Raw genomic sequence first — 24,049 nt, forward strand, 5'->3', positions numbered from 1 at the left:
GTGCTCAGTGGTTCTGCTCGGGAACCTTCACACCTCGGCTGGAAGTCACTCTGTTCACTGGACAAGGGCCCTGCTCTCTCCTTCCTTGTTTGGATGGCCGTGTATGACTTGGGGCACCAGAAAGGGACATCCCGCAGGCTGTCCCATCCTGTGTGGCCTCAAACCTACCATAGCTCTGGCAGCTCCCTCCAGCTCAGCCACGCTTGTGCCACAGCAGCTGCCCCTGCGCTTCTAGTTTGTGCGCTGTGTGGTCACTGTCACCAACTGGCTCAGCTTGGCTGTCTCCCTTATGCTTTGGATTAAGAAAAAATTGTGCTTGGAGCACCTCGCCTGAGCTTTAGTTTCTTTCCTGCAAAAGGAGGCAAGGCGCAGTGGAGTGAGGCGAGGAGCCCTGGGAGCATCGCTGCCTGCGCTGTGCCCGGGCTGCAGCTGCTGCCTCTGCTAAAGGCGCCGAAGCATCTGCAGTGGGAAAGCAGCACCCCCGTCCCCCGGCAGCAGATGTAGGGCCATTCTCCCAGCGCCCTTCTCCCCTCCCGGCCACCGGGGGGAGGCTGCGGGAGGCGGCCCCGGCCCCGGCCCCGCCCCGGCCCCGCTCCCCCCCGCTCCGCCTCCGCCGCAACCGCACCGAGACACAAAAAAAGCGGCTGGGGCCGGGCCGGGGCCATGACGGAGACCACCAAGACCCACGTTATCCTGCTGGCCTGCGGCAGCTTCAACCCCATCACCAAGGGCCACATCCAGATGTTCGGTGAGGCTCCGCGGGGGAGCGGCCCGGGGGGGGCGACACCGGGGGCGGCGGGGCCGGGGCGGCGGGGCCGGGGCTGTCCGCGGCCGTGTGGTGCTGAAGGCCGGGGGGGAGCAGCAGCAGCAGGAGGAGGAGGAGGAGGAGGAGGAAGAAGAGGAGGAGGCGAGGTCCCGGCCTCGCCAGCAGCCGGAGGCCGCCGAGGAAGACGGCTCCGCTGTGGGGAGCGGCACAAGGCGCAGGGGGGGCCCCGTTTGCGCTCCCCTTGTCGCGCCCCTGCCCCTAAGACCCCCGGGGCCGTCCCGGCAGTGTCCGCCAGCCTGCGGTCTCCGCAGCGCTTTTATTTTCCCCCTGGCTGGGGAGGGAGGAGGGAGGGAGCGGGCCAAGCAGCTACAGCCAGGTATGGCGTAAGGGAAGGAAAATACGGGCAGCTGCTGGAGGGATCGGGCTGCCCAGCCGTGTGTGTCCGATCGTCAGCCGCAGGGGTCGGACACGCCGGTGGTCGGTGTCACCGAGCGCCCGAGGGGAGCGCCGGGTGGCGGGGATGCCGAAAGCACTGCTCCAGCCTGCTCAGGGGAAAGGCAGGGATGGAGGGAGGCAGGGATGGAGGCAGGGAGGAAGGGCAGTCGCTGTCAAAGACAGTCTGGCGTGCCATAAATACTGACTGCCCGGATAAAGCTCGGGCTGCCTGGAGATCCCCGTACATCAGCCGCTCGCCTGAGAACGTGGGTGCTGCGAGGGTTCTGCATCCACGGCACACCGCCCCACGGCATGGAAGTGCAGAGATCGGCCGGCTCCTCGCACACGCCTGCCCAGGGCACGCAGAGAGGATCCATCCCCGATGGCTGGTGGGGGATTTCAGGCTGGAGAGCAGGTGCTGAAGGGCTTGTGCTACAGCTGGGGAAGCATCCCTGGGGTTTCTATCAGCTGTACGCAGGTTTCTAAGAACAAATAATAATAATAATAATAATTGAAATCAGCTTGGGGTATTTCTGCATCAGACCTTGTTTTTGTAGATTATCATGAGATGGTCAGCAGGCCAGAAAATAACGGCTTTCTGGATGCAAATGATTACATTGTAATTTCTTTTCCTAAGTGCCAGCAGATTTTCTGGACACCAATATACCCAAAACTTCAAAAAACCCATTCCATAAGCTAAAACCAATTGCAAACAAAAAGGAACAAGAGGAACTATTTAAAAATCAAAACATAATTAAATGAAATTACAGGGTCTTGGTTGTGACCATTGATAAAACGGATTCCTGTAATCCATATTATTAGAGATGACGTTCTGATTAAGAAAGGTAAAACTAAAAATATCAATGTGGCCCATATTCAATGGACTAAAAAACAGTAACAACATTTAGAAAATAAGGATCAGTAAAATATTGTTTTGCAGTTGACACACGAGATTTTTTTTCTTTTTTTTTGGCTCAGTGCTGTTCAGTATCTTTTATCAATGACCTGGAAGAAAATATATAATCCCCGCTGGTAAAAAGCGCCAATGACTCCAAAGTGGATAGAACAGGAATTAATGATGATAACGAGTCAGTTGTGCTGCCCGACGTGGTCTGTTTGATAGAAATGCCTTACTTGAACAGTGAAGTCAAATGCAAAGTCATGTGTCCAGCGAGGAGGAATGCACGTCACATATAAACAACAGGCAAACAAATGTCTTCTGCCAAACCGTGATGTTGTCAAGGACTGAGGAACAATCGTACGGAGTGCACTGCATACAAACAGTGCGATGCTGTAGAAAAAACAGCTAGTGCAATCCTTGTGCATGCGAGCAGGGGAGTATCAAGCAGAAGAAGAGAGGTTGCCTCGTTTTTACATACTGCATTAGCAAACCCTTCCTGGAAGAACAGTAACGAGAATTGCATTAGCTCCGGAAACCAGGCTTTATGGTGAGAGCGGAGAGAGGCTCGGTCTAGATTTACAAAAGCCACAAAGGAGAAACGAGATCATGGCCTAGGGGTGTCTGCACGAGGGAGGGATGTGGGACCGGGGGGGGGCTGCTTCTCTTGGCAGAGGAGGGACTGATGACATGCCAGGAGCAGGTTGGGATGCCACACAAGTTCAGACTAGAAATCTGGTGTGTGCTGTTGAGTGAAATTAATCAAAGAGTAGAAAAAGACATTCAGGCACCTGGTGGATTTTCCATCACTGGAAGGCTTTAAATCAGAACTCAGCAGTTTTCTAGGAAGACATGTTTTAGCTCAGAGAGGATGGCTTGATGTGGAAATTTTCTGTCTGTATGTCCTGGAGAGATCCTGGACTGTAAGGTCCTGAGAAACCGGGACAGGGACATGAGAGTCTTCTACAACTAAAGGACATGGAAATTAGTTCCTAAATCCCTGTCCATTTTTGTTTGAGGACTCCCTCACTCCCTTTTTAAAAGAGGAATCGTATGAGGGCAGGGAAATCATGACCAAAACTTGTATTGATCCTTGAGCTCTGTGCTATGAGAGCCCAACAGAAAGAGTGTCCTGTCCTGTAAATGCTGTATTTCCAAGAGCTGAATTTGTGCAAAATGACTGTCTTTATTTTTTCAGATAAATATTTCGGCTTCATTGGCCTGTTACAGTTAGTTGCCTACCATAAAGAGATACCATTTATCTATTTAATTCGTGGCACCAATTAAGCTGAGAGAACATATAAAACTTGCACTGGCATGTCACTATAGACATACCACTGTATGCCCATCACATGTCTCAGTCTGGATCTTACCGTGTTTTATTCAGGCCAAACCCCAAATTCAGGATTTTTTCCTGAATGAGAGGTGTTATTTGTTAGTTATTTGAAAGGCTCTTCTAATGGGGGAAATGTTTCCCTAATTTCCCCTGAATGTAAATTTAAGACTCATTATCATGATGCTCAGGTTTCGAGGAAGCTGGGAACTTGTCCCAGCCCCAGACCTCCAGCTGCAGTCCGTGGCTGACCCTGGCATCCATGAAGGTACTGCAGCCGGGCTCCTTCCCTCTCCACCAGTTCCATGGCTGGGTCAGTGGGGCTCACCAAGCGAGCCTGATCTGTGTCTGTGCATATACAATAAACATCTTACATAAAAGCTAATAATTAACACAAAACATAAATATTGCATATAAGGAAAAGGAGGTGAGATGCTTTGCTGTACAGCTGTCCGCTTTAAGGGCTTGCGACAACACCCACATAGCCCTGAAAACACTCTGAGTTATTTGTGGTGTTAGATGTGCTTTGAGATGTACGTGTATTCTGAGTCACAACTTTAAGTTGTATTTTCTATATTTATGTGGCAACAAGAAACTCAGCCTAGGATGTGGTGGGGGGGAAGGAAAGCTGGGAGGAAAGAAGAAGGCAGAGGTGGTTTAATGAGGCTTTAACATGATCACTGGTGGGCTTCAGCCTGCGGTGAGAAGCACCCATCCTGGCCTCACTGCAGTTCTCCCCATGTGAGCAATGCCACCCAAAGGACAAGAGCCAACGGGCCAATGTCAAAAGCAAAATACTATCTGCATGGTGATGCAAACGGACTGGAGCCTGTGCCGGCGCTCTGCCAGCTTTGACAAGTAAAGCGTTTCCCTGCCACGTCCCAGCACAGGGAACCCCAGCACAGCTGTGTCTCCTGCAGAGCACAAAACCACAGGGCAGCCTCCAGAGCAAGATGGAAAGCATAGCTTAAACTAAAAAAAAAAAAAAAAAATGTAGTTCACTTTGAAGGTAGTCTTGGGCATAGTATGGGATTAAAGGTGTCCCTGTGCAAGGTCACAGGCTGCAGGGTCGGTGTGGTTCCCTCTCAGGGTGTTTCAGGGTTGGAGAGGGAGGTAATGAAGTGCTGGAGCTGAGGGGAAGAGTTTCTGTTGGGGGAGCTGCTTTGTAGCACTGCATGGGAAAGGGCTTGTCCCATCCCATAAATGTACAAGATCTGTGGGGTTGTCCCGATAATTCCTGCAGCCGAACCTCAGGGACTGGAAGGAGGCGTATCAGGTCAATCAAAAGGCAGTGCTTTAATATTGATTTTTTGTTTATTTGTTTTTCTTAAATTATAGAACAAAAGGTTACTCTCCAAATGCAATATTTCCCATTTTGGCACTTCTGACACATGTCAAACCTGACCTGTGCACTCCTCCACCCCTATTTCCCCCTCTGTTCATCAGGCTTTGGTTAGTGGAGCGTTTCCTGGCCCCTCTGCCCTGGCAGAGGATGGTTTCAAGCCCTGGTGGTGCAGTGCTCATGGGATCCTGGAGGCTGGGTCACGGGGGATGCTCAGAGCTGGATTTGAAGGCAGCACTTTGGGCAAACCCCAAAAGGGACACAGTGCTCTTATTTCACTCTGTCAGAGGTGTCTGGTTTTATTTACACCATTTTTTTTTCTGCACTATCAAGCACTGATAGCAAATGGGTGATTTTAATTAAATCTATGGTGTCTGCCTGCATCCAGACTTCCTCATCTGCTGCAGCTTGGTTTATCGAGCCCTAGGTTGCTGAGCAGGGGCTCTCAGCACCCTACGCACTTTACATCTGTTTGGCCATGGATATGCCCACACACTTCATTTCACACAGCTCCGAGCCCTGGGCACGTGTAGAGAAGCAGAGCTTGTGCGTTGGGGGAATCTCAAGCCCTGAAATTCAGCAAATCTCCACTACCTTCCCTTCCCCACCCTTTTTGTCTAACTAGAACTGAACTTTCCCCATATTCGACGTGCATCTGTCGTTGAGGTGAGCTTGTATCCCAGCCATTAAGATGGGTAAAAAATCTCTCTGACACCATGAAATACAAGGCAGCAGTCTGAAATACAATACTTCGGCAAACAATGGCAGAGGGCTCCGCCATTAAAAGTAAAACTCTCCGGTGCTTTGCTTCTTAAGAGAATTTGAGCTATTAAAAATCCCAGCAGGCTGAGCCGCTCGCTGCTTGTTCAAAGCAGCCCCTGGAGCTCCTCTGCGCTACATCAGTGGGCTTTGGAGCCAAAAGGACCAAGCCTGGGAAGGAAAGGGGAAGGAAAAAGCAGGGGCTGAGGCTTTTGTCACTCTTGTGTTGTTTCAGTAGCCTGAATTTCAGGAGTCACGTTGTCTTACTAGTTGAGACAGCTGAAGTGCAAGGCAGCTTAATGAGCTCTGCACTGCCTGGAACAGGGCTGGGAGAGACGGGTGAGCAGAGGGACAGCTCGTCCTGTCCCCTCTTCCTTAAGTGCAAAAATATCTGCAGATGACCAGAAGCAAAATTCCCCCTCTAGCAAAAGCTCATCAGGGATGTGAGAGAGGCTTTGCCTCTGCAGCCAGCACCATGAGCAGGAAGCGAAGGCTGCCTCATGCTGCCATTTCATCCCTGCAGAGATCTAGCCATGCCCTTAGGTCCAGTGATTGACGATCAAGGTGGGCGAGGGGGCCCAGGGTGGGCTGGAGGACATCGCAGATGGTGAGGTGCGCATTTGGGCCTGGTTTTGCTCCCCGCTGAGGTGCCAGAGCGTGGCTGGGCTTGGGGAGTGCTGGCAGCAGAGGGATCAGCAGAAACAGGAGAGATGTTATTTGTAACCCTCCAGGTGAGTTATCGGACATCGGAAGTCATAGTAGGGCAAACTCCACTCCTCCGTGCTCACATCTTAGCATCCTTTACGTTAACTTGGGCTGGGCTCTGAAGCACCCAGAGGAGGACCCACTGCCCCCCAGCTTCCATCATCTCCAGTATCTCATCCCATCCTTCTGATCCCCAGAGCAGAGGAGCTTCCCTAGCACCAACTGAAACTCCATCAATAACTGCTCAAGGAGTCTTCTAAACTATTTATAAGCTCTTAAATATTTAGCAGTATTTGTTACAGCTGGTGAGGCTCTGCATTGTCTCTAAAACAACACCCCCTGCTGAAACGTGCCACGTGCTACCTTCTGCTTCAATCAAATGCAAGCAAACCCAGAAATTCACTCCTACAACCTCATTCAAGCAAGAACCAGGGGCTCTACTTCCATTTCAAAACCAGAGGCTCACACTAAGATGCTCACACCTCCGGCATGGTCTGCCCTGTTACTTTTGAGCAGCAGCCCGTGCAATGTTGAGGACATCGCCTAGCTGCGTGCTGTGCTCACATCTCTCCTGCATCCTTGGGCACGTTGCTTCAGCTCTCCCAGCTGGTGCCTCTAATACAGCAGGATTATTGAGATTTTGAGAAGATGCAGAAGAGCTCCCATGGAGCATGGGGAACCCAGACGGAGCAGCTTTGCTTGCAGCTTCTTTGCTTGATGCCTGGGGGCATCAGGAGGGTGATGGGGGTCTCAGGAGCCACCATGCAACTGCACCCCAGCAGGGGCAGTGCCCGTCCCTGCCCCCCCCAGGGCTGTGCCCAGGCAGCGTGCTCACTGGGATGTGCTGCCACAGTTTGGATATGCAAGACAAACCCCATTTGATTGCACAAGAAAGGAAGCTGGTGGAAAACAAGTGAAAAAAATCCTCTTTTTTCTCCTTTAAAACAAAAAAAAATGCTCTTGGTGACAAGGATGTACCAGCCTGCAGCTGGCTGCAGTGGGGAGCGGCACCTCTCTGGGGATGAACAGCGAGGCACCTGTCCTACATCCACCAGCATCCTGGCAGAAGAAGAATGGGACCATTTCCACGGCAGGATAGTGAAAATATTTGCCATGTGCCTTCTGCTGCTGAGTTTGTCCTACTTGACTCTATCCACAGGCCCGAGGCAATAAAAGTGAGCAGTTGGGAATAGCTGGAACACACTCACCTTTGTTTGCCAAAGGGTTTACTTTGGTTACTGATATTTGGGCTCTAATCAAAGTAGAGACACAGCCATGTGATGCAAGTTTGGGGTCAGACCCTGGGGGGAATGGGAGGATCTTTGCTGTGGGCTGGTGTTTCCCCAAAAAAACGGCCGGTGGGTTCCTTGGGGAGATGGGCAAGGAAAAAAGCAGCCAGCGGAGGTGTACTCACATCCCCAGGGGTTCGTGGCAAAACCAGACCACTTTGTCTCTGCAGCACCTTCTTTCCTTCCTTCCTGCTCAGGAGGGCACAGCTCTGCACCATTCCCTGCTGCAGTTCAGTGGGCTTGGGGCATTTTTTCCTCAAATGCTCACCTGTAATCATTTTGGCCCGTTTCTCTCTAAACACTGCACTGGAAGAGGAAGGAGCTCAGCACCTTTCTCCCACAGCAAGTCGCACCTGCAGAGTCAGTGCCCACCCACAGGCACCAGTGCAGCTCTGGTGCCAGGAAGCAGCTGCCATAACAATGCCCCTGCACACACTGCTCCTCAGCTCCAGGTGGGATCACCCAGAGGGGAAAAGCACCCTGGCCTGGGTAAGGCTGTCCCTGCGATGTGTCCTCTCAGGCTCCGTGACCCGGACCCAGACAGACTGGCACTGGCCTGATCCCTTCCAAGGCCCCATCTGGCCAGGTCTCTTTGTAGGTCAGCTCACTGGGAACTGACTCAGCCTTCAACCTTCTCTCTCTCTTTTATTTTTTTTTTAAAGTCATGATGCCATGAGTGGGCCACAGATGGCAATGGCCTGAGCATCCTTACTCATCCTTCAGGCGGCTCTCCAGGGCCCAGGGGGGTTGCAGGGAGGATATGCAGGCGCTGCATCTCTGGAGGCTTTAGAACCTCGGCTTCCACCTCTAGTATCAAGGTATCCTGCTGGCTGGTTCTTTTTTGTGCCTGTGAGAAGCCATTAAAAGAAGAGTGCAGCAACAACTGAAGCCATTTAGCATGGAAGTCCCTCCCGATCTTCTTTATCCAATGCCTGGGTGCAGCTCGGGACTAAAGGAGTGGGGGGAAAGTGTAACGGAGCAATTAGCTTGGAGATGAAAAATCATTAAGCATTAACGGGGCTTAATGGGATAGCTCTACCCCCTCCTCCCGCTTCTTTGGAAAGTGAAGCTCTCCTTGGAGAGCAGCCAGGGCTTGTTTCTGCAGCAGGGACATCGCCGTGAGCCCTGGAGAGCAGGGCTGCTGAAGCCAGGCGGGCGGGCAAGGGGTGCTGGGGGACAGAGAAACGACAGATTTGTCACACAGGTCAGCCTCGAGAGCTGTCCCAGCCCGGTGCCCGAATTCATTTTTCAGCATTATTTGAAGGCCCAAGTGGATGCAGCTACAAATACATCCCCGATTTGGCATTCGGAATCATATATATATGTATTTGTATACATCACTCAATTAGGCCAAGAATACCTACTGGCTCCTTGCCTGACTTAGGCAGAGGGTATGGAACAAGATTTAGACTCAAAAGTGCTGCCGGCTAAAGGATAAAGCATTGTGCTTGCGTATCTGGGTCACTGGTCCCCGCAGGAGCAGGAATTTTGGCTTGGGGGGAAGGCATCCACCCTGCCCTCAGTGCCTGTGCAGGTTTGTAGCAGGGGCTCCGCAGCATCCCCCAGGCTGCATCTCCTTGCCTGGGAGAAAACAAAGGAGAGAGGAACTCGGAGGGGCGGGGATGGATCGGGGACAAAGGCAAAACATTTGAAATCCCACCTTGAAAGATTAAGCACAAGGAATATTTGATTTCATTAACATCAATTGAGGCAATGGAGTGGTGCCAGTGGGGCAGAAGTGTTATGATTAAATATAGTTGGTGAAAATCTCCAAAAAGAAATGTCTCTTAAATAAGCATCGACTTCCTAGCAGGGGAGCAGGATGCTATTTCTGGAGCGATCTGGACACAAAACAATCATTTATCGTTTCTCTAGCCCTGGAGCATGCCCTGTGATCAGTCCTTGCCTCACCATTGTCTCAGAGGGGGCGGCAGTGCCAAACCCATACAAAATCCACTGGTGGCAGAGGGGAGGAAGGCTGGGCTGGGGACACAACCCCTGCCAGCAGGGAGGTGTCAGCAGGACCCGTGTCCCCCCAGCGGGCTCCTTCTGTCCTTCCCTGGCTCGGTAATGGTTGATGCCTGACGGCGTGGACGTGGTAGTGTTTGTCACATGGTGCTGGGCAAAACCAGGCTGAGGAAGGGCCTGGAGGTTGGGGCACAAGGAGGGCAGCTCAGTCCTGCTCTTCTGGCCACAACGCTGGAGGAAAGCCCACCGCTGGCACTGGGATGCTCAACACCAGCCCTCCTGCTGCTCCGTGTGACGTGCCCAGCTGCTGCCCCGTCCCACCAGGTACCAGCACTGGTGGAGGGGAGACTTCAGAGGATGCAGAGAAGCATGTCAGCTCCCACCACCGACATTTTCCTCACCAAGAAGCTGTTTCATTTCAGTCCAGCCCTGCTCTCTCAGGCCAGCCTCAAGAGCCATCGGTTTGGAAACCTTGTCACCAGGCTGAGCGCAGTGACAAACAGGCCAGGAACCCAACAAACCTGGGACCCAGACTCCTGAGACCAATGGCTTTACTGACAAAATCTCGTGTTTTTTTTTTTTTTTTTTTGCTTGTTTGTTTGTTAGTTTTTTTCCAAGCAGCAATCTTTGCATAAGCAGGGAGATAAGGCCAGGAGCTGCACTGATGGCTGACCATAAGGAATACAGATGAGAAGAGCAATGCGACACCTTTGCATTATCTTTGGCACCCCTATGTCTGCAGGGAGTCTTCAACCTGCTCCTCACAAGCAGCATACTTTGCATGAAAGATAAAAGTTTTATTTAAATAGGCATTTTCTGAGAGGGCATAATGGCCCAGGGTTTTGGAGGAAGCACTGAGCACCACAGTGTCGGAGCAGCCATGACTGCTCAAAGCAACGATCCAACAAATCCAGCATCCTGCTTCCAGCTCCAGAAACCAAGAAAAAACAACCAAACCAAACAAGTAAACCCACAGGTCATACTTTGGCATGGAGCAACTCAGCTTAACCCCACCATGTGCACAGCACCGTGCTTTTGGGCTGGAAGACCCAAAGGCAGACGAAGACTCACCCTCAGCTCTTTCAACACGAGTTGTGACCTCCACCACTTTCCACCATCCACGCTGTGGGCACCACCATCCCCTCTTAGAAGACCTAAAGCAATTTTCTCTTGCCTCGTATAGAGAACGACACTCAAGGCTGGATAAGCTTATGTGTTTGGACAGGCATGGCTACAGCTGCCTGTAGCTTTCTTTATCTCTACATTGAAGAGTAATTCAGTCCAAGAAAATTAAATCTGTGAAAAAAAAAAAAAGGCTTTAATGCAGTTTTGTGATTACAGCACTGATGTGCCACAAACTCACACCACCATCTTGTGACATCCCAAAGCCATGGTGCCACCTGCCCCAGGTCCTCTGCCACTGTCCCAGCATTTATCTTCTGTCTCCTGGTGTTTGGTATTTCTGTCACAGATGTCAAACTCTTGCAAACGCAAATCCCAACTTTTAAATATATATTTTGTAGAGCAACAGAATTCTTTCAGGTTTCTCAAAAGGCTGATGTGCAGTGAGATAGCAAGTTAACAATTCAGAGCAAAAACATCCACCTCCTCCCTCCCGTGAGCTGCACCACCGGGGCACCTGGGCATCTGAAAGGATTTGTCCTCCCGAGGCTGTTGGACTTGCTATAGAAACAGGCAAGCACTTTCTCTGCCTACAGCTGCTGGAATTATACAGGATCTCTTGGGCTTCCACTCCTTTGCTTGCAGGTGCCCAGAGGTTTTTCCAAAGGGCACTCACGTCCAGTCTCTCCTGAGAGCTGCTGTGGAGAGGATGTGGCGCAGGTTGGGGTCAGTGCCCAGGGGTGTGGGATCAGAGCTGGGCTAGCTCACACTCACACAGCCCTCAGTAAGTGTGTATCTGGCTCAATTTTTTGGTTCTGGCCACCAAAAACTTGGGCCCAACTAAGAGTATAGGTCACCTTCACAACCATGAAGCCATTCTGCCTTCCTTAGAGTTAATTTGACAAAGATGATGCACACAAACAGGAAGCTTGGAGGTGAACGGGTTGCTGTTTTCAGTCTTCTCATGGCAAGTAAAATCAGTCCAGGGCAAATCAGGAACTAATGAGAGGATGTGTTAATTTAGAAGTCCATGAGCATTTTTGTTAGATTTTTTTTTGTCTTAGTATTTTAAATGCAAAACTTATATTCTATGCTGTCTTTTTTATTTATTTATTTATTTTCCTAGTCTGTTAGAGATCTCAGGGCAGGTTCAGGAAAAAAAAAATACAATTTCCCCCTTCACAACTGACTAACTTTAGAGGTACTCCTGGGAAAGCCGTTAACATGAAGGATGTGGGGCTGTTAGAGTGGGTCCAGAGGAGGGCACAAAGATGATCGAGGGGCTGGAGCACCTCTCCTATGAAGAAAGGCTGAGAGAGCTGGGGCTGTTCAGCTTAAAGAAGAGAAGGCTTTGGGGTAACCCCATTGCAACCTTGCAATATAAAGGGGTCTTATAAAAAGGACGGAGAAGGACTCTGTACTCAGGTAGATAATGACAGGACTAGGGGGAATGGTTTTAAACTAAAAGAGGGGAGATTTGCATTCGAGGTTAGAAGGAAATTCTTCACTCAGAGGGTGGTGAGGCACTGGAACAGCTTGTCCAGAGAGGTTGTGGCTGCCCCATCCCTGGAGGTGTCCAAGACCAGGTTAGATGAGGCCCTGGGCAGCCTGATCTAGTGGGTGGTCACAGAATCACAGAATTGTCTAGGTTGGAAAAGACCTCAAGATCATCGAGTTCAACCTCTGAACTAACACTAACAAATCCTCCACTAAACCATATCGCTAAGTTCAACATCTAAATGTCTTTTAAAGACCTCCAGGGATGGTGACTCCACCACTTCCCTGGGCAGCCCATTCCAATGCTTCAGAACCCTCTCAGTAGAGAAGTTCTTCCTAATATCCAACCTAAAACACCCCTGGCACAACTTTAGCCCATTCCCCCTGGTCCTGTCACCAGGCACGTGGGAGAATAGACCAACCCCCACTTCTCTATAGCCTCCTTTAATGTACTTATAAAGAGCAATAAGGTCGCCCCTGAGCCTCATTTTCTCCAGGCTGAACAAACCCAGCTCCCTCAGCCACTCCTCATAGGACTTGTTCTCCAGACCCTTCACCAGCTTTGTCACCCTTCTCTGGACTCTTTCGAGCACCTCCATGTCCTTCTTGTAGCAAGGGGCCCAAAACTGAACACAGTACTCGAGGTGCAGCCTCACCAGAGCCAAGTACAGGGGGGACAATCACTTCCCTAGACCTGCTGGCCACGCTGCTTATTATGCAAGCCAGGATGCTGTTGGCCTTCTTGGCCAGCTGAGCACACTGCTGGCTCATATTCAGCTGACTATCAACCAATACTCCCAGGTCCTTCTCTGCCAGGCAGCTTTCTAACCACTCAACCATCTTCAGACTTCCAAATCTACAGGAACACTTTGGCTGCAGCCTAAAAGCCACATGGGGGAGAGCATTGCCTGCGATGTCGAGCAGGGACCTCTTTCCATTCCTCCTCAACTCCTAGGTCACCTTCCTCTGCCTGACAGCAACAGGGCAGGGGGTCCATCCCCATTTGGGGTGTCTCACCCTGGTACCTGTCCTTCAGGCCACGCAGGGAGTTGCTTCACGAGTCTATCTCATGCTCACACTCTCTGATATCCCTCAACCTCTCGACCTCCTCCTTGAGTTCTGCCATGAGGCAGACCAGGTCGTCCACCTGCTTGCACCTCACGCACACAGTCTCTTTGCCCCCCACAGGTGGTAGCAACAGGCTCAGGCACTCCCTGCACCCGGAGACCTGAACTGCCACAGTTTTGAGCGGGCAGTCGGTCTGGGTGTGTACAGACTTCCTGGAGAGCGCACTGTGCCTGGTGTACACCATTGCAGCTGAGCTAGCGGTAGGCGTTAGAGGAGGTGTTTGTATGGGCAGGGGGGAGCGCTCTGCCCTTCCTGCTCGCCCTGCATGTGCGAACTGCCGCGCCACGCCCCGTTTGCCCGTCCTCTTCGCCGCTCTCCTGGTTGTTCGCGCTCCCTTGGGGCAGTTTATGAACCGTCGAGGAGGGGGCGCTGCTGGCTCCGCCTACGCCTCCTCGCCTCGTTCCCCTCCCTCGTGAGGGCTGCCGGGTCCTGGTGGCTCCCTCGAGTGGGCTTGGTGCCAGAAAAATTAGCCCTGCCAGTCCGATCCCCCTCTCCGCTGCAGAACACGTCTGACCCAGATCCGATCGCCTCGGCAAGTCAGGGTGTCCCTGCCCATGGCAGGGGGTTGGAACCAGCTGATCCGTGAGGTCTCTTCCAACCCGAGCCATTCTGTGATTCTATCAACATCAATAACAGCATGCAAGGAGCATCCAAGAGGCAGAAGCTGCCACTCTTTCCCTACAATTCCTCTTTTTAAAACACAAAATGGAGAAGAAAGGCTTTTTTTTTTCATGACAGTAGGCTACAAAGGGAAGTCCCAGGGAAGTCACCACATAATCCTCATCCCGCAGCTATAAATGGGAACAAAGCTCCCTTTCTCCAACACTCCTCCATTGAATGCACATAGGAGTCTGGGGTCAGAGCAAGATTTTAGGCTTTTCTGGGGACTGGTTCAGTGTTTGTGGAGGTCCTGAGCATGCACAAGGGGCTCTCAAGTTTCTGCATAGGGTCTTTTTATGTACATAACTTATACCACACATAGCAATAATCATGCAGGAGCACTGATTTTAGCAACCTGCCCCAAAGGGGACAGCCACCTTCACCCAACGCCCCTACTCCTCTCAAAACCCCTTTCCAACCCATTTTCTCTCCCTTGGTTATCACAGGGCTGAGCAAGCCAAGATGTCCTCCCCACTCCTCTGCACAAATCAAATTATTCAACCCCATTTTAATTCCTTCAGACACCAGCATGTACAGGGCACAAGGACTGGGAAGAAAGCCAGAGAGAGGATTTAGGGGGAGTCTAAGAGGCGCACTAAGGCTGACAAATGTCTCACTGGCTGTCCCAGGGGCATGGCAATCACAATACCTTTCTTGAATTCTATATGTCCCAAAAGCGGTTTTAATGAAAAATATTCCTTTTTCTGCATGTCAAAACTTGGAGGAACAAAATAATTTTTTAATCAGCCCTGCAGAAGACAATAAAAGGCAGCGGAGGATGAAGATGTTAGAACCCTTGCCTAAATGATGGAAATTACTAATTTTGGGGGGTGCAAGAGGTACCAGATTCACAGCTGGGAGCTGAGGGTGCAGCTTTTAGGGCAAGGCAGGTGGTGGCTATATGAAGCTGGAGGTGAACCCCTCAAAGGGCTTTTGGCAAAACCAAAAATATGGTTTTGCAGAGCTTGGTGGGTTGGGCTGGTGCATTGACCCCCTCTTGTTCTTCCCCTCCAGAGAGGGCCCGCGATTACCTGCACAAGACTGGGCGGTTCATCGTCATTGGTGGCATCGTCTCACCTGTGCATGACTCCTATGGGAAGATGGTGAGTTGTCCCCGTGATCTCTTTCCTCTCTGTATGCGCCATGTTGAGCGTGCTGGAGCCACGGGAATGCCTCCAAGAAGATGGAGAGGGATAAAACCACACAGGCTTTAGGTAAAACTTGCAGTGAGAGCCTGTAACCAGCTAAAACTAGAGAGCAAAGAGATGGTGGTCATTCTGCTTGGGTTGGGTTGTCTAAATGATTTTAAAACCTAGTTTTATTTTGAGGAGAACAGCAATATAAGTGAGCTTTAGAAGTGTGTTCTAGAGAAAAACAAACAAGAAAAAAAAGCAAACAGCATAGGAGTGGAGATGTTCTGCCTTGCCCAGCATCCTGGGTCTGCAGCCACCATACCTCAGCCTCGCGGACTGCCGCAGCTCTGAGAGGCAGGACTCCCCCTCACCCAGGAATGAGGAGTTTAAATTGCTTTTTGCAGCTGTGTTTATGGGCCATCTTTTAATCTTCATTTTGATCGCTCCTTCACTCCTCTCCTGCAGGGCCTGGTCTCCAGCCGGCACCGCCTGACCATGTGCCAGCTGGCCGTGCAGTCCTCCGACTGGATCCGGTGAGTGGCCCCGATGGTCCTCATGGTCCTCGTGGTCCCTTCCAGCCTGAATAGTCTGTGGGTGACAGAGTCAGAGCCACCCTGGGAACAGGCACTAGGACCAACGGGCCGGCAAGCACTGGCCCGCAGGAGGCCCACATCTGAGATGGGACCAGCATCTCAGCTGCCTTCAGGAGGGAGGGTCATAGCACACATAGACGCGTCCGAGCCAAGTGGAATTTGGGTACCTTGAGCAGGAAGGAGCCTGGGCACGGACACACGTGTTCGGGTCCTGTCCCGCACAGGGAACTGTGCAAGGAAGGGACAAGTGGGGATGAAGCCATCAGGGAGAGCTGGGTGGAAGGGCTGGAGGAAGGCCACATGAGGACATCAGCCCATGCTGTTGCTCCTGCAGGGTGGACCCCTGGGAGTGCTATCAGGACACCTGGCAGACCACCTGCAGCGTGCTGGAGCACCACCGTGACCTGATGAAGGTGAGTGCCCTTCTGCTGTGGGCACCCTGCGACCTAATCCCATGCCAGGATCAGGCAGCCATCCTCCACCCAGCTGGTGCTCCTGAACCCAGAGGTGGGCACCAAAGACCAAAACAGAGAAGATGCAGACAATTGGCTGAGCTGGAGGAGTGTGTGAGGCCCCTTGCCACAGCTATTGTATTGCTCCTCCTCCCTGCACACAAAAGCAAACGGAGCCCTTCAGATCAGCTACTCGTGTTGTCACCAGTAAGCAGGGGCCAAGCAAGGAGCAGTAGATAACAAGGAACACTTCCTCTAAAGCAGAACTGTCCAAATGCCCAGGCAAAACTTCTCAGAACTTATGAGCACCTCCAAGTGACAGAGGTTGCACCTGCCTGTGCACAAGACAACAGCAACTTTGCCAGCCTTAAGGGCCAGTGCAAAAACCCAACCTCACTGTCCTAGTCACAACTCGTTGGGCCCAAGACCCATCTGGTGGGGGTCACATAGCAACAGGAATCCTAAAATGAGTCTGGATGTGTCTGTCACTAGTGATGACCTTCATCTCTGGGTACAGGGGCTTGCTACCAGGGTGGTAAAAGTTTTGGGAGGCACCTCCAGTCCTGGGGAAGCCACCCTTTCAATTAAACTTCTTCCTTGCTGCAGAGAGTGACTGGCTGCATCCTCTCCAACGTCAACACCCCCTCCATGACCCCTGTGATCGGACAGCCCCAGAATGAGTCTCCGCAGCCCATCTACCAGAACAACAACGTTTCCAACAAGCCCACCGCAGGTAGGTGGCACTGGGGGTAGAGAGGAGGAGCTGGCCACCCGGTCCTCACATCCGAGCCCAAGCTACCAAACACATGCCTCTTTGGGTTGAGCTCTCCCAAGTTCCTCCAGCTCATCCTCCTCCACCGCTAATGGTGGAGCAGAGATTTCTCTCATCCTTCTCACAGTTATTTGGTGTGCTGGCACCACTGGAGATAGGGAACGGCAGGGTGCTTGAACTCTTTGCAGCCCTGGGATCCCCAAGATTGACCGGAGGCACCTGCCTCATGACTCATACTTATTTTTGGTTGTCTTTCCTAAATCAAACAAAAGATTTCTATACCTCCATGTTAAGCTGCCCCATGTCCATGCTCCTGATGAAAACCAGCCCAGCTCCCTCTACTCTCCTGGCTGCATATTTCTGCCCTTCTCTGCTCCATCTGAAAAAAAAAAATCGTTTTTCGGCTGGCCTGGGTCAGGTCTCTCAACAGGATCCATTGCACCTAATGGATATTTGGTTATTTGAGGCTGAGCCATCTGCCAGAGGAGGTGGCAGGAGCTGTAGTACCCATGTGTGGGAGCCTCCCGTACTCTGTGCAAGTGGTCAGCCCATCTTACCTCTTTTCTTCTCTGCCTTTAGCAAAGATCCTGGGGAAGGTGGGAGAAAGCCTGAGTCGGATTTGCTGTGTTCGTCCGCCCATGGAGCGCTTCACCTTTGTGGGTAGGTACAGGAGACACCCAGCACCACCTCCAGGCCCTCTTTCCCTCCCCAGCACCCTTGCCAGGCACTAGCACTTCTCTTCTGCCTCCCCCCAGATGAAAACGCCAACCTGGGGACAGTGATGAGATACGAGGAGATTGGTGAGTACCCAGCCCCTCGCCATGCCGTGCCGGTGCTCAGCAGTGCAGGAACCCTGGTGGCAAGGGACCTGGGACCATCAGCTCCCAAGGGCCTTCCAGATTTCTCTGTGGATCAAGCCCCCACAGCGGATCACAGAGCACTTATGCGCGTCCATAAAATGCAGAAATGACCCCTGTCCCATGGTATATCTCACCTCCAGGGCACAGCAGCTACCTAGGGGCAGACAGCACTGACACAGCAGCACACAAGAGGAGATGAGATAGTGTATGGGGTAGTTCGGGGTGAACTTTCTGTTTGGCACCACTGGGGATGCAAGAAGGACCGTGGGATCTTTAGCAGGACATGTTTTGGCAGGGGGGAGGGGATTTTTTTTGGTGGAAGGACTCACTCAAGCAGAGCAATGGGATGACAGCAAGGAGGGGAGGTCTGCCCAGCCCTGTTTGCCCCACCTCTGAGCTCTTCCACTTCCTTCCTTCAGAACTCCGCATCCTCCTGCTCTGTGGCAGTGACCTGCTGGAGTCCTTCTGCATCCCTGGCCTCTGGAATGAGTCTGACGTGAGTCACCGCTGGGACCCCCCCGTGCACCTTCCCCAGGCTCCATCCCTCCTCCGCTGCTGCCTCCCCTGTACCCAGCGCTGCTGGGAGCTGCCCAGGTCCTCCAGGCTCATAGGAGCTACCCGTGCTGTCCCCACTGCCCCCAGCCCATTCCTCCCCTGCACAAGTAACCACGTCAGCAACCCTGCACAGCTTTCCTGGCCTCCAAACCTGTGCCTGCTTGCACAGGGTCACCCAAGGGACAGCTGCTGCAGGATAACCCTCTCCTAGGGGATTTTGAAGAATGCACTCCCATTTATTTTCTCTTGGAAGGAGACAGGATCAAGTAGGTGCGTGCCCCAACAGAGTAAGGTGACAAGGTGGGAAAGTAGAGTTTTACAAAACTGCTGTAAGAGAAGCATTGTCCTGACATTAGAAATTGAAGACATTTGAAACAATATCAACAGCTTACACTCAATGAAAGAAGCATGAGTAATAATAATAACAACAACGATTAAAGGAGAAAAAATAATAATAATAAAGGAAGAAAGAAAAAAGGAATTAAGACTAAGAAGAAAAATCATCTTGAATCCTCAGCCAGATGTTGTCTGACACCATCTCACGGTGGGGCAGGGAGCGAGCCAGCTGCAATAATGGCTGTGGTGGAGTTGGTGGGGAGAGCAGGCATCTGAAACTACATCCAGATTGCAGAATGCAAGGCGAGAGATGGAAAAGTCTCTTCTCCCTTGCAAAAGCAGATCCGACCTGCAGATGGCAAATTACCCCTATAGAGATGCCTAGCTCTGCGTTTTGCTCAGATGTTGGTGCTTTTACAGTGAACTGCTAGGATTCTGGCACGGTTCAGTGCTCTGAGACACGAACCCATCTCAAACACCAGCCCGAGGGAGAGGGGCTGGATTACTGACCTGCTCATCCCCTTCTGTGCGCTGAATCACAGCTGGTGACTGCTGGAAATAAAAAATGCTTCAGCCAGCTCTGGGCAAGTCACTTTGCCCCAGGCTGGTGGGAGCAAGCTGCATGGTGCTGGGATCAGTGCCTCCAAACCTCTTCCCTTCCGTCCTGAACCCAGCCATGGTGAGACAGCCTTGGAGCACCATCTCAGGGAGAACAGTAAATAATAATGTAAACACAAAGAGGGCCAGGGATGAAGGGCTGTGCAGACAACGTGCCTGACCCAGCAGTGCAGCTGCAGCCTCTTCCACTCAAATCTCCAGTGAGGCAGAGTTCATGTGCTCCTCAGGCAACATCTGCTGCTGCTAGCCTTTCCACCATGACAGGTCCTCCCTAAAGCCTAACTTTGACCTCCATTAATAGAATTTAACCCTGTTCCTTTTTATTTCATCTACCACAGACCACTCAACATGTCACCAGCAGCACTCCTTAATAAATCCAAGTTTCTCTCAAAGGTTGCCCAGAAAGGGAGGAAATTTGAGACTAGCTCCATCCAGACCTTTGCTAAGCATTCATGGTGTGTGCAGCTCCATTTTGGGGGGGTGGGGGGGTAGGGTGGGATGGGAGATGGTAGCAGTTTTTGCACTGGGGTTATGAAAACTCTCTTTGGATTGATTCTAGATGGAGGTGATCGTTGGGGAGTTCGGGATTGTGGTGGTCCCCCGGGATGGAGCAGACCCTGATCGGATCATGAACCACTCCTCAATACTCCGCAAGTACAAGGTAAGGGGATTCACACACAGTCAGGGAATCAGAGAATACCCCAAGCTGGAACTAGAGGATCATTAAGTCCAAGGACCACCCAAAAATCAGACCCTGTGTCTCAGAGCATTGTCCAAATGCTCCTTGAACTCCAGCAGCTCGGTGCTGTGCCCACTACCCTGGGAAACCTGTCCCAGTGCCCTACCACCTCTGGGTGCAGAACCTTTCCCTAACCCCCAGCCTGACCCTGCCCTGTCCCAGCTCCATGCCGTTCCCTCGGGTCCTGTCGCTGTCCCCAGAGAGCAGAGCTCAGCGCCTGCCCCTCCACTCCCCTCATGATGGAGCTGCAGGCCGCCATGAGGTCTGCCCTCAGCCTGCTCTATGTGGGCTGAACAAACCAAGGGGCTTCATCCATTCCTCACACATCTTTCCCTCCAGACACTTCATTATCTTTGTTGCCCTCACTGTTGCCCTTTGCTGCACTACTTCCATGAGATGAAACTTTCTTGTGAGCCCAAATGAGAGCCTCAAAGTGCCACCCGGCCCCACCAACATCACACAGGGCTTGGGGGAGTGGCAGACAATTCCACCTTGGTTTTGCCCCTGCTGCTTACAGGGATCAGCAATGGGGCCACCAAGCCCTGCCCAGCTCCCTGTCATCAACTGGGCACTGGCTGACACCAACTTTCAGGCCATCCCTTTGCTTCTTTCTTCTTCCTCCCTCCACAGAGCAACATCCTGGTGGTGAAGGATGACTCGAACCACCCCATGTCAGTCATCAGCTCCACCAAAAGCAGGTGGGTGATGCTGAGGGCCTCCTGCTATGGGGGGGAATCAGGGTGTCCCCAGCCAAACCCTCCATCCATGGGGACACCACGGTGTTCCCAGCCCTGGTCAGCCCTGGAAAGGGGCCACCCAACCCCTCTGACCCATCCTCTTCTCCCACTCCCCCAGACTGGCCCTGCAGCATGGGGATGGACATGTCGTGGATTACCTCTGCCAGCCCGTAATTGACTACATCCTCAAGAGCCAGCTCTACATCAATGCCTCTGGCTAAGCACCTGAGGCCCTGCAGCAAGACAACCCTGTTGCCCCACGTCCCTACAGCTCTCCATCACACTTTTCTCTCTCTTTCTGTGTCTCCATCTCTCCCCACCCCACAGCCTCTCACTCCCGGCGCCGACGCTCCATAGTGCAGCAACATCTAGCGGCACAGCCCCGCGGGGAAAGGTTTGGTCTCCTTTTTTTTGGGAACTGCCCTCCCCATCATGTGTGGGGAGGGAGGGGGACAGAGATGTGCTCAGTGTGCTCGGGGAAGGAGGCAGCTCTGGCACACCTCCCCCACACATGTCACTGGGAAATGGTCCCCCCAGTCCAACCTCCCAGCATGCTCAGAGCAGGGGCTTCCTCTTTGGCATCATCTTACCCTACTTAAGCTCAATACATCTAGGTGGACTTTTTTTTTTTTTTTTTTTAATTAGTTGCAATGTCAGCCCCGTGGAGCTCTTGCCCCAGTGCCCTGCTTCCAAATGTCCAAATGAATCCTGGTGGGTAGTGGACAGGTGTAACACAGCTGGTTCGGTGCCCCACCACAGGTGGACCTCCTCAGGCCAGCAGTAGGACAACCCAAAATCCTTCTCTTGACCCTAAAAATTAAGGAGATGGTATTTCTGAAGGAGTAAACACTATTGCCAAAGCATTACTTGCTGGAGAGTATGTCACGTCTCACCTTTCCTTGGCTGCCAGTGAGCCCAGCCCATCCCAAGGCAAGCAGAGCTGGGGTGAGGCTATACTCCAGCCCACATCAGAGCGGATGGCCCACAGCACCTAGACAGGGACCTGCCATTTCCAAGGCCAAGAAGTGTGGGAGAAAGAAGAGGGATGAAGCAGGAGGCAACCCAAAGCCACTGATGAGAATTGCCTCAGGCCTGGATGAGCTTCATGGAGACCAGGTCTTGCCTCATCCTCTAGCCTCCAGCTCTCTGTTTCTACCTGTAAACTCCCCCCTTTTCTCTTCACTCCAATCCTTGAAGAGTTTATTAAATTCATGATATTTTTGCCCTCCCAAAACTGGCTTTGGATACTCCACACATCCCCTGGGACAAGCCAGTCTCCTACTTTCACGCCTGTGATATGCCCTGTGTAACCTGCTCAGCCAAATGCCCCAAACCAGGGCAGGTAACATGGAGCAAAAGAAATTAAGTCCTGCGGAGACAAAGGTTACTGAAGTGGGACACCCTCCTGCTGGGTATGCCCAGGATGAAAGGAATCTGCTTCCCCTGATTGCTCAGCCTCATGGAAGGACGACAGCCGCAAGGAGGAAGGTACAGTCCTGCTCTACTCCTCACCTTCTCCCCTCCCTTTGCTCCTTCTAACCTTGTATCTCTAGTGTCTATAGCTCCTGGACCCATTCCCCAAAGACCCGGGCTGACGAGGCCTAGGGAACCCCCTGCCACAGCACACCTGCTCTCCATGATCCCCAGGGCAGCACTGTGACCAGCTGCTGCTCCCCAGCAAGGGCCAGTACTGTGCTGTCACACACGAAGGCTGAGACTCCTCCAGGGTGTTTCAGGGAAAGAGCTGAATTTACTTCTTCCTTAAACTCTACAAAGAGTCATGAGCTGGAAGCTTCAAAGACGGAAGCTTCAAAGATGAGACACTGCACTAAGCGTGGTGACCTGCTGGACACTGCAGTCCTCTGTGCTGTAAATCTGCCGCAGCCCGCTCCAGAGAAGGCAGCTGGCATCTCTGCAACAGCAAGTGACCTCGGGCAAGACAACATTGCCTGCAAACTCCAGGTCCTCACAGCGCACAGGGTTTCATGAGCAGCAGCTAGCAGCTCTGCAGAGAAGGACCAAACCAGAGAGAGTGGCCAGAGCATGCAGGAATCAGCCCGCAGGGATGCCTCTGCTCCTGAGATGTCCTTCTGCTAGTTTGAGCTGCTAACTAACATCCTACCGAGCCCCTTAGCTAATGCATTGGGCAGGTACCCCTAGCTTTGTTTCTTGTCCATAAATACCCAATGTCTGTAAGCCAGTGGCTAGATTCCTCTAAATCCATCGTCCTCACTGTCCTGTGTGGTCAGTTTTTCAGCCTCTCCATCCTTTCAAACCCAGCACAGAAGTTATTCTAGACAACAGCCTCAGACATCACGCTCAGTTTTTAGCTCCAAGCTGGAGGAGAAAAAATAATGTTAGAAGCCAGCCTCCAACACACACAAACACAAAGGGATTTTAACCTCTAGGAAAAGTGAAGCAGCTTTGAAGAGGGAGGAAGGATGGTGGATTTTAATGGTGGAAATGGGAAAACAAAAGAGGAGACACTAAGGAGTGAAGGTGGCACGTCTGAGAGCAAACTCAGATCCCCTTCTCCCTCCCTCCCTCAGGTACACGAGATGGGACGTGCGGGAAGCCAGCTGGCTTTCAATCTCATCGTGTTTAGGATGGCATGCCTTAGAGACATAGCGTTGTGATAGGGATGATGAATATATTCTGTCTTACTAGTCTTATCTACGCCTTCATGTATCTGCTCAGTAAAACTCACAGTACGGGGCGAGAATGGGGTGGGAGGGGGGTTTGTAACAGGTCAGTCAATGCTGGGATTGGTTTTGAAAACGGCTCTGGGTGGGTATGGGAAAGATCATCCCTCGAGATCCACGTAGACGGTGGGGAGGCGAGGAAGGGGGTGTCCAGCACATGGGTGGGGTGGGAGGAAGCTCTTGTGTTTGGGTCTTTGAATCTCCAATTTTAAAGTGTGGTTTGCTGAAAGAGAAATGAACTTCAAATGCCTTTTGGAAAAAAAAATAAAATGTGGGGGGAGGGGGGTGTTGAAGTTGCCATGCCACCAATATCACTTTTGTGAAAGGTTTTGGAGCCTAATTTTTTTTTCTTCTGTTGCTATATGAAGAAATTGGTCATTGACAAAAGAAAAGTCTTTATCAGCAAAATGTTTAAATTATGTAATAAACAAAAGAAAAGAAAAAACAGATGCTGCTGGTGTCGTCTTTCACCACTGCTGTGTCTTTTTAAACCAGTGCCAAGACAGAGTCAGTACAAGGAGTGCACGCTGCTGGGAGAACTCATGGACATCCTCGCCAAAGCATGGCACTGGAGAAGATAAACCAGTAGGCTAGAGCCAGCCAAAAGTATTCATTATTTATTGGCCTCCTCCCTTTCAAAAACCCAACTC

At 51.7% G+C, this 24,049-nt stretch overlaps 1 protein-coding gene across 1 annotated transcript; it reads left to right on the forward strand.

Moving 5' to 3' along the window:
* The first annotated feature begins 601 nt into the window (after positions 1–601).
* Positions 602–23,834, forward strand: NMNAT2 (nicotinamide nucleotide adenylyltransferase 2). Its single transcript, XM_032192143.1, has 11 exons — positions 602–748; positions 14,917–15,005; positions 15,501–15,568; positions 15,963–16,041; positions 16,687–16,813; positions 17,432–17,512; positions 17,608–17,652; positions 18,132–18,208; positions 19,781–19,882; positions 20,591–20,658; positions 20,816–23,834. Exons 1-11 carry the CDS (start codon positions 664–666, stop codon positions 20,916–20,918), a joined length of 924 nt encoding a protein of 307 aa, XP_032048034.1. The 5' UTR covers positions 602–663; the 3' UTR covers positions 20,919–23,834.
* The last annotated feature ends 215 nt before the right edge of the window (positions 23,835–24,049 follow it).

The sequence above is a fragment of the Aythya fuligula genome, chromosome 8 (genome assembly GCF_009819795.1).
Source record: "Aythya fuligula isolate bAytFul2 chromosome 8, bAytFul2.pri, whole genome shotgun sequence".
In the NCBI taxonomy this organism is placed as follows: domain Eukaryota; kingdom Metazoa; phylum Chordata; class Aves; order Anseriformes; family Anatidae; genus Aythya; species Aythya fuligula.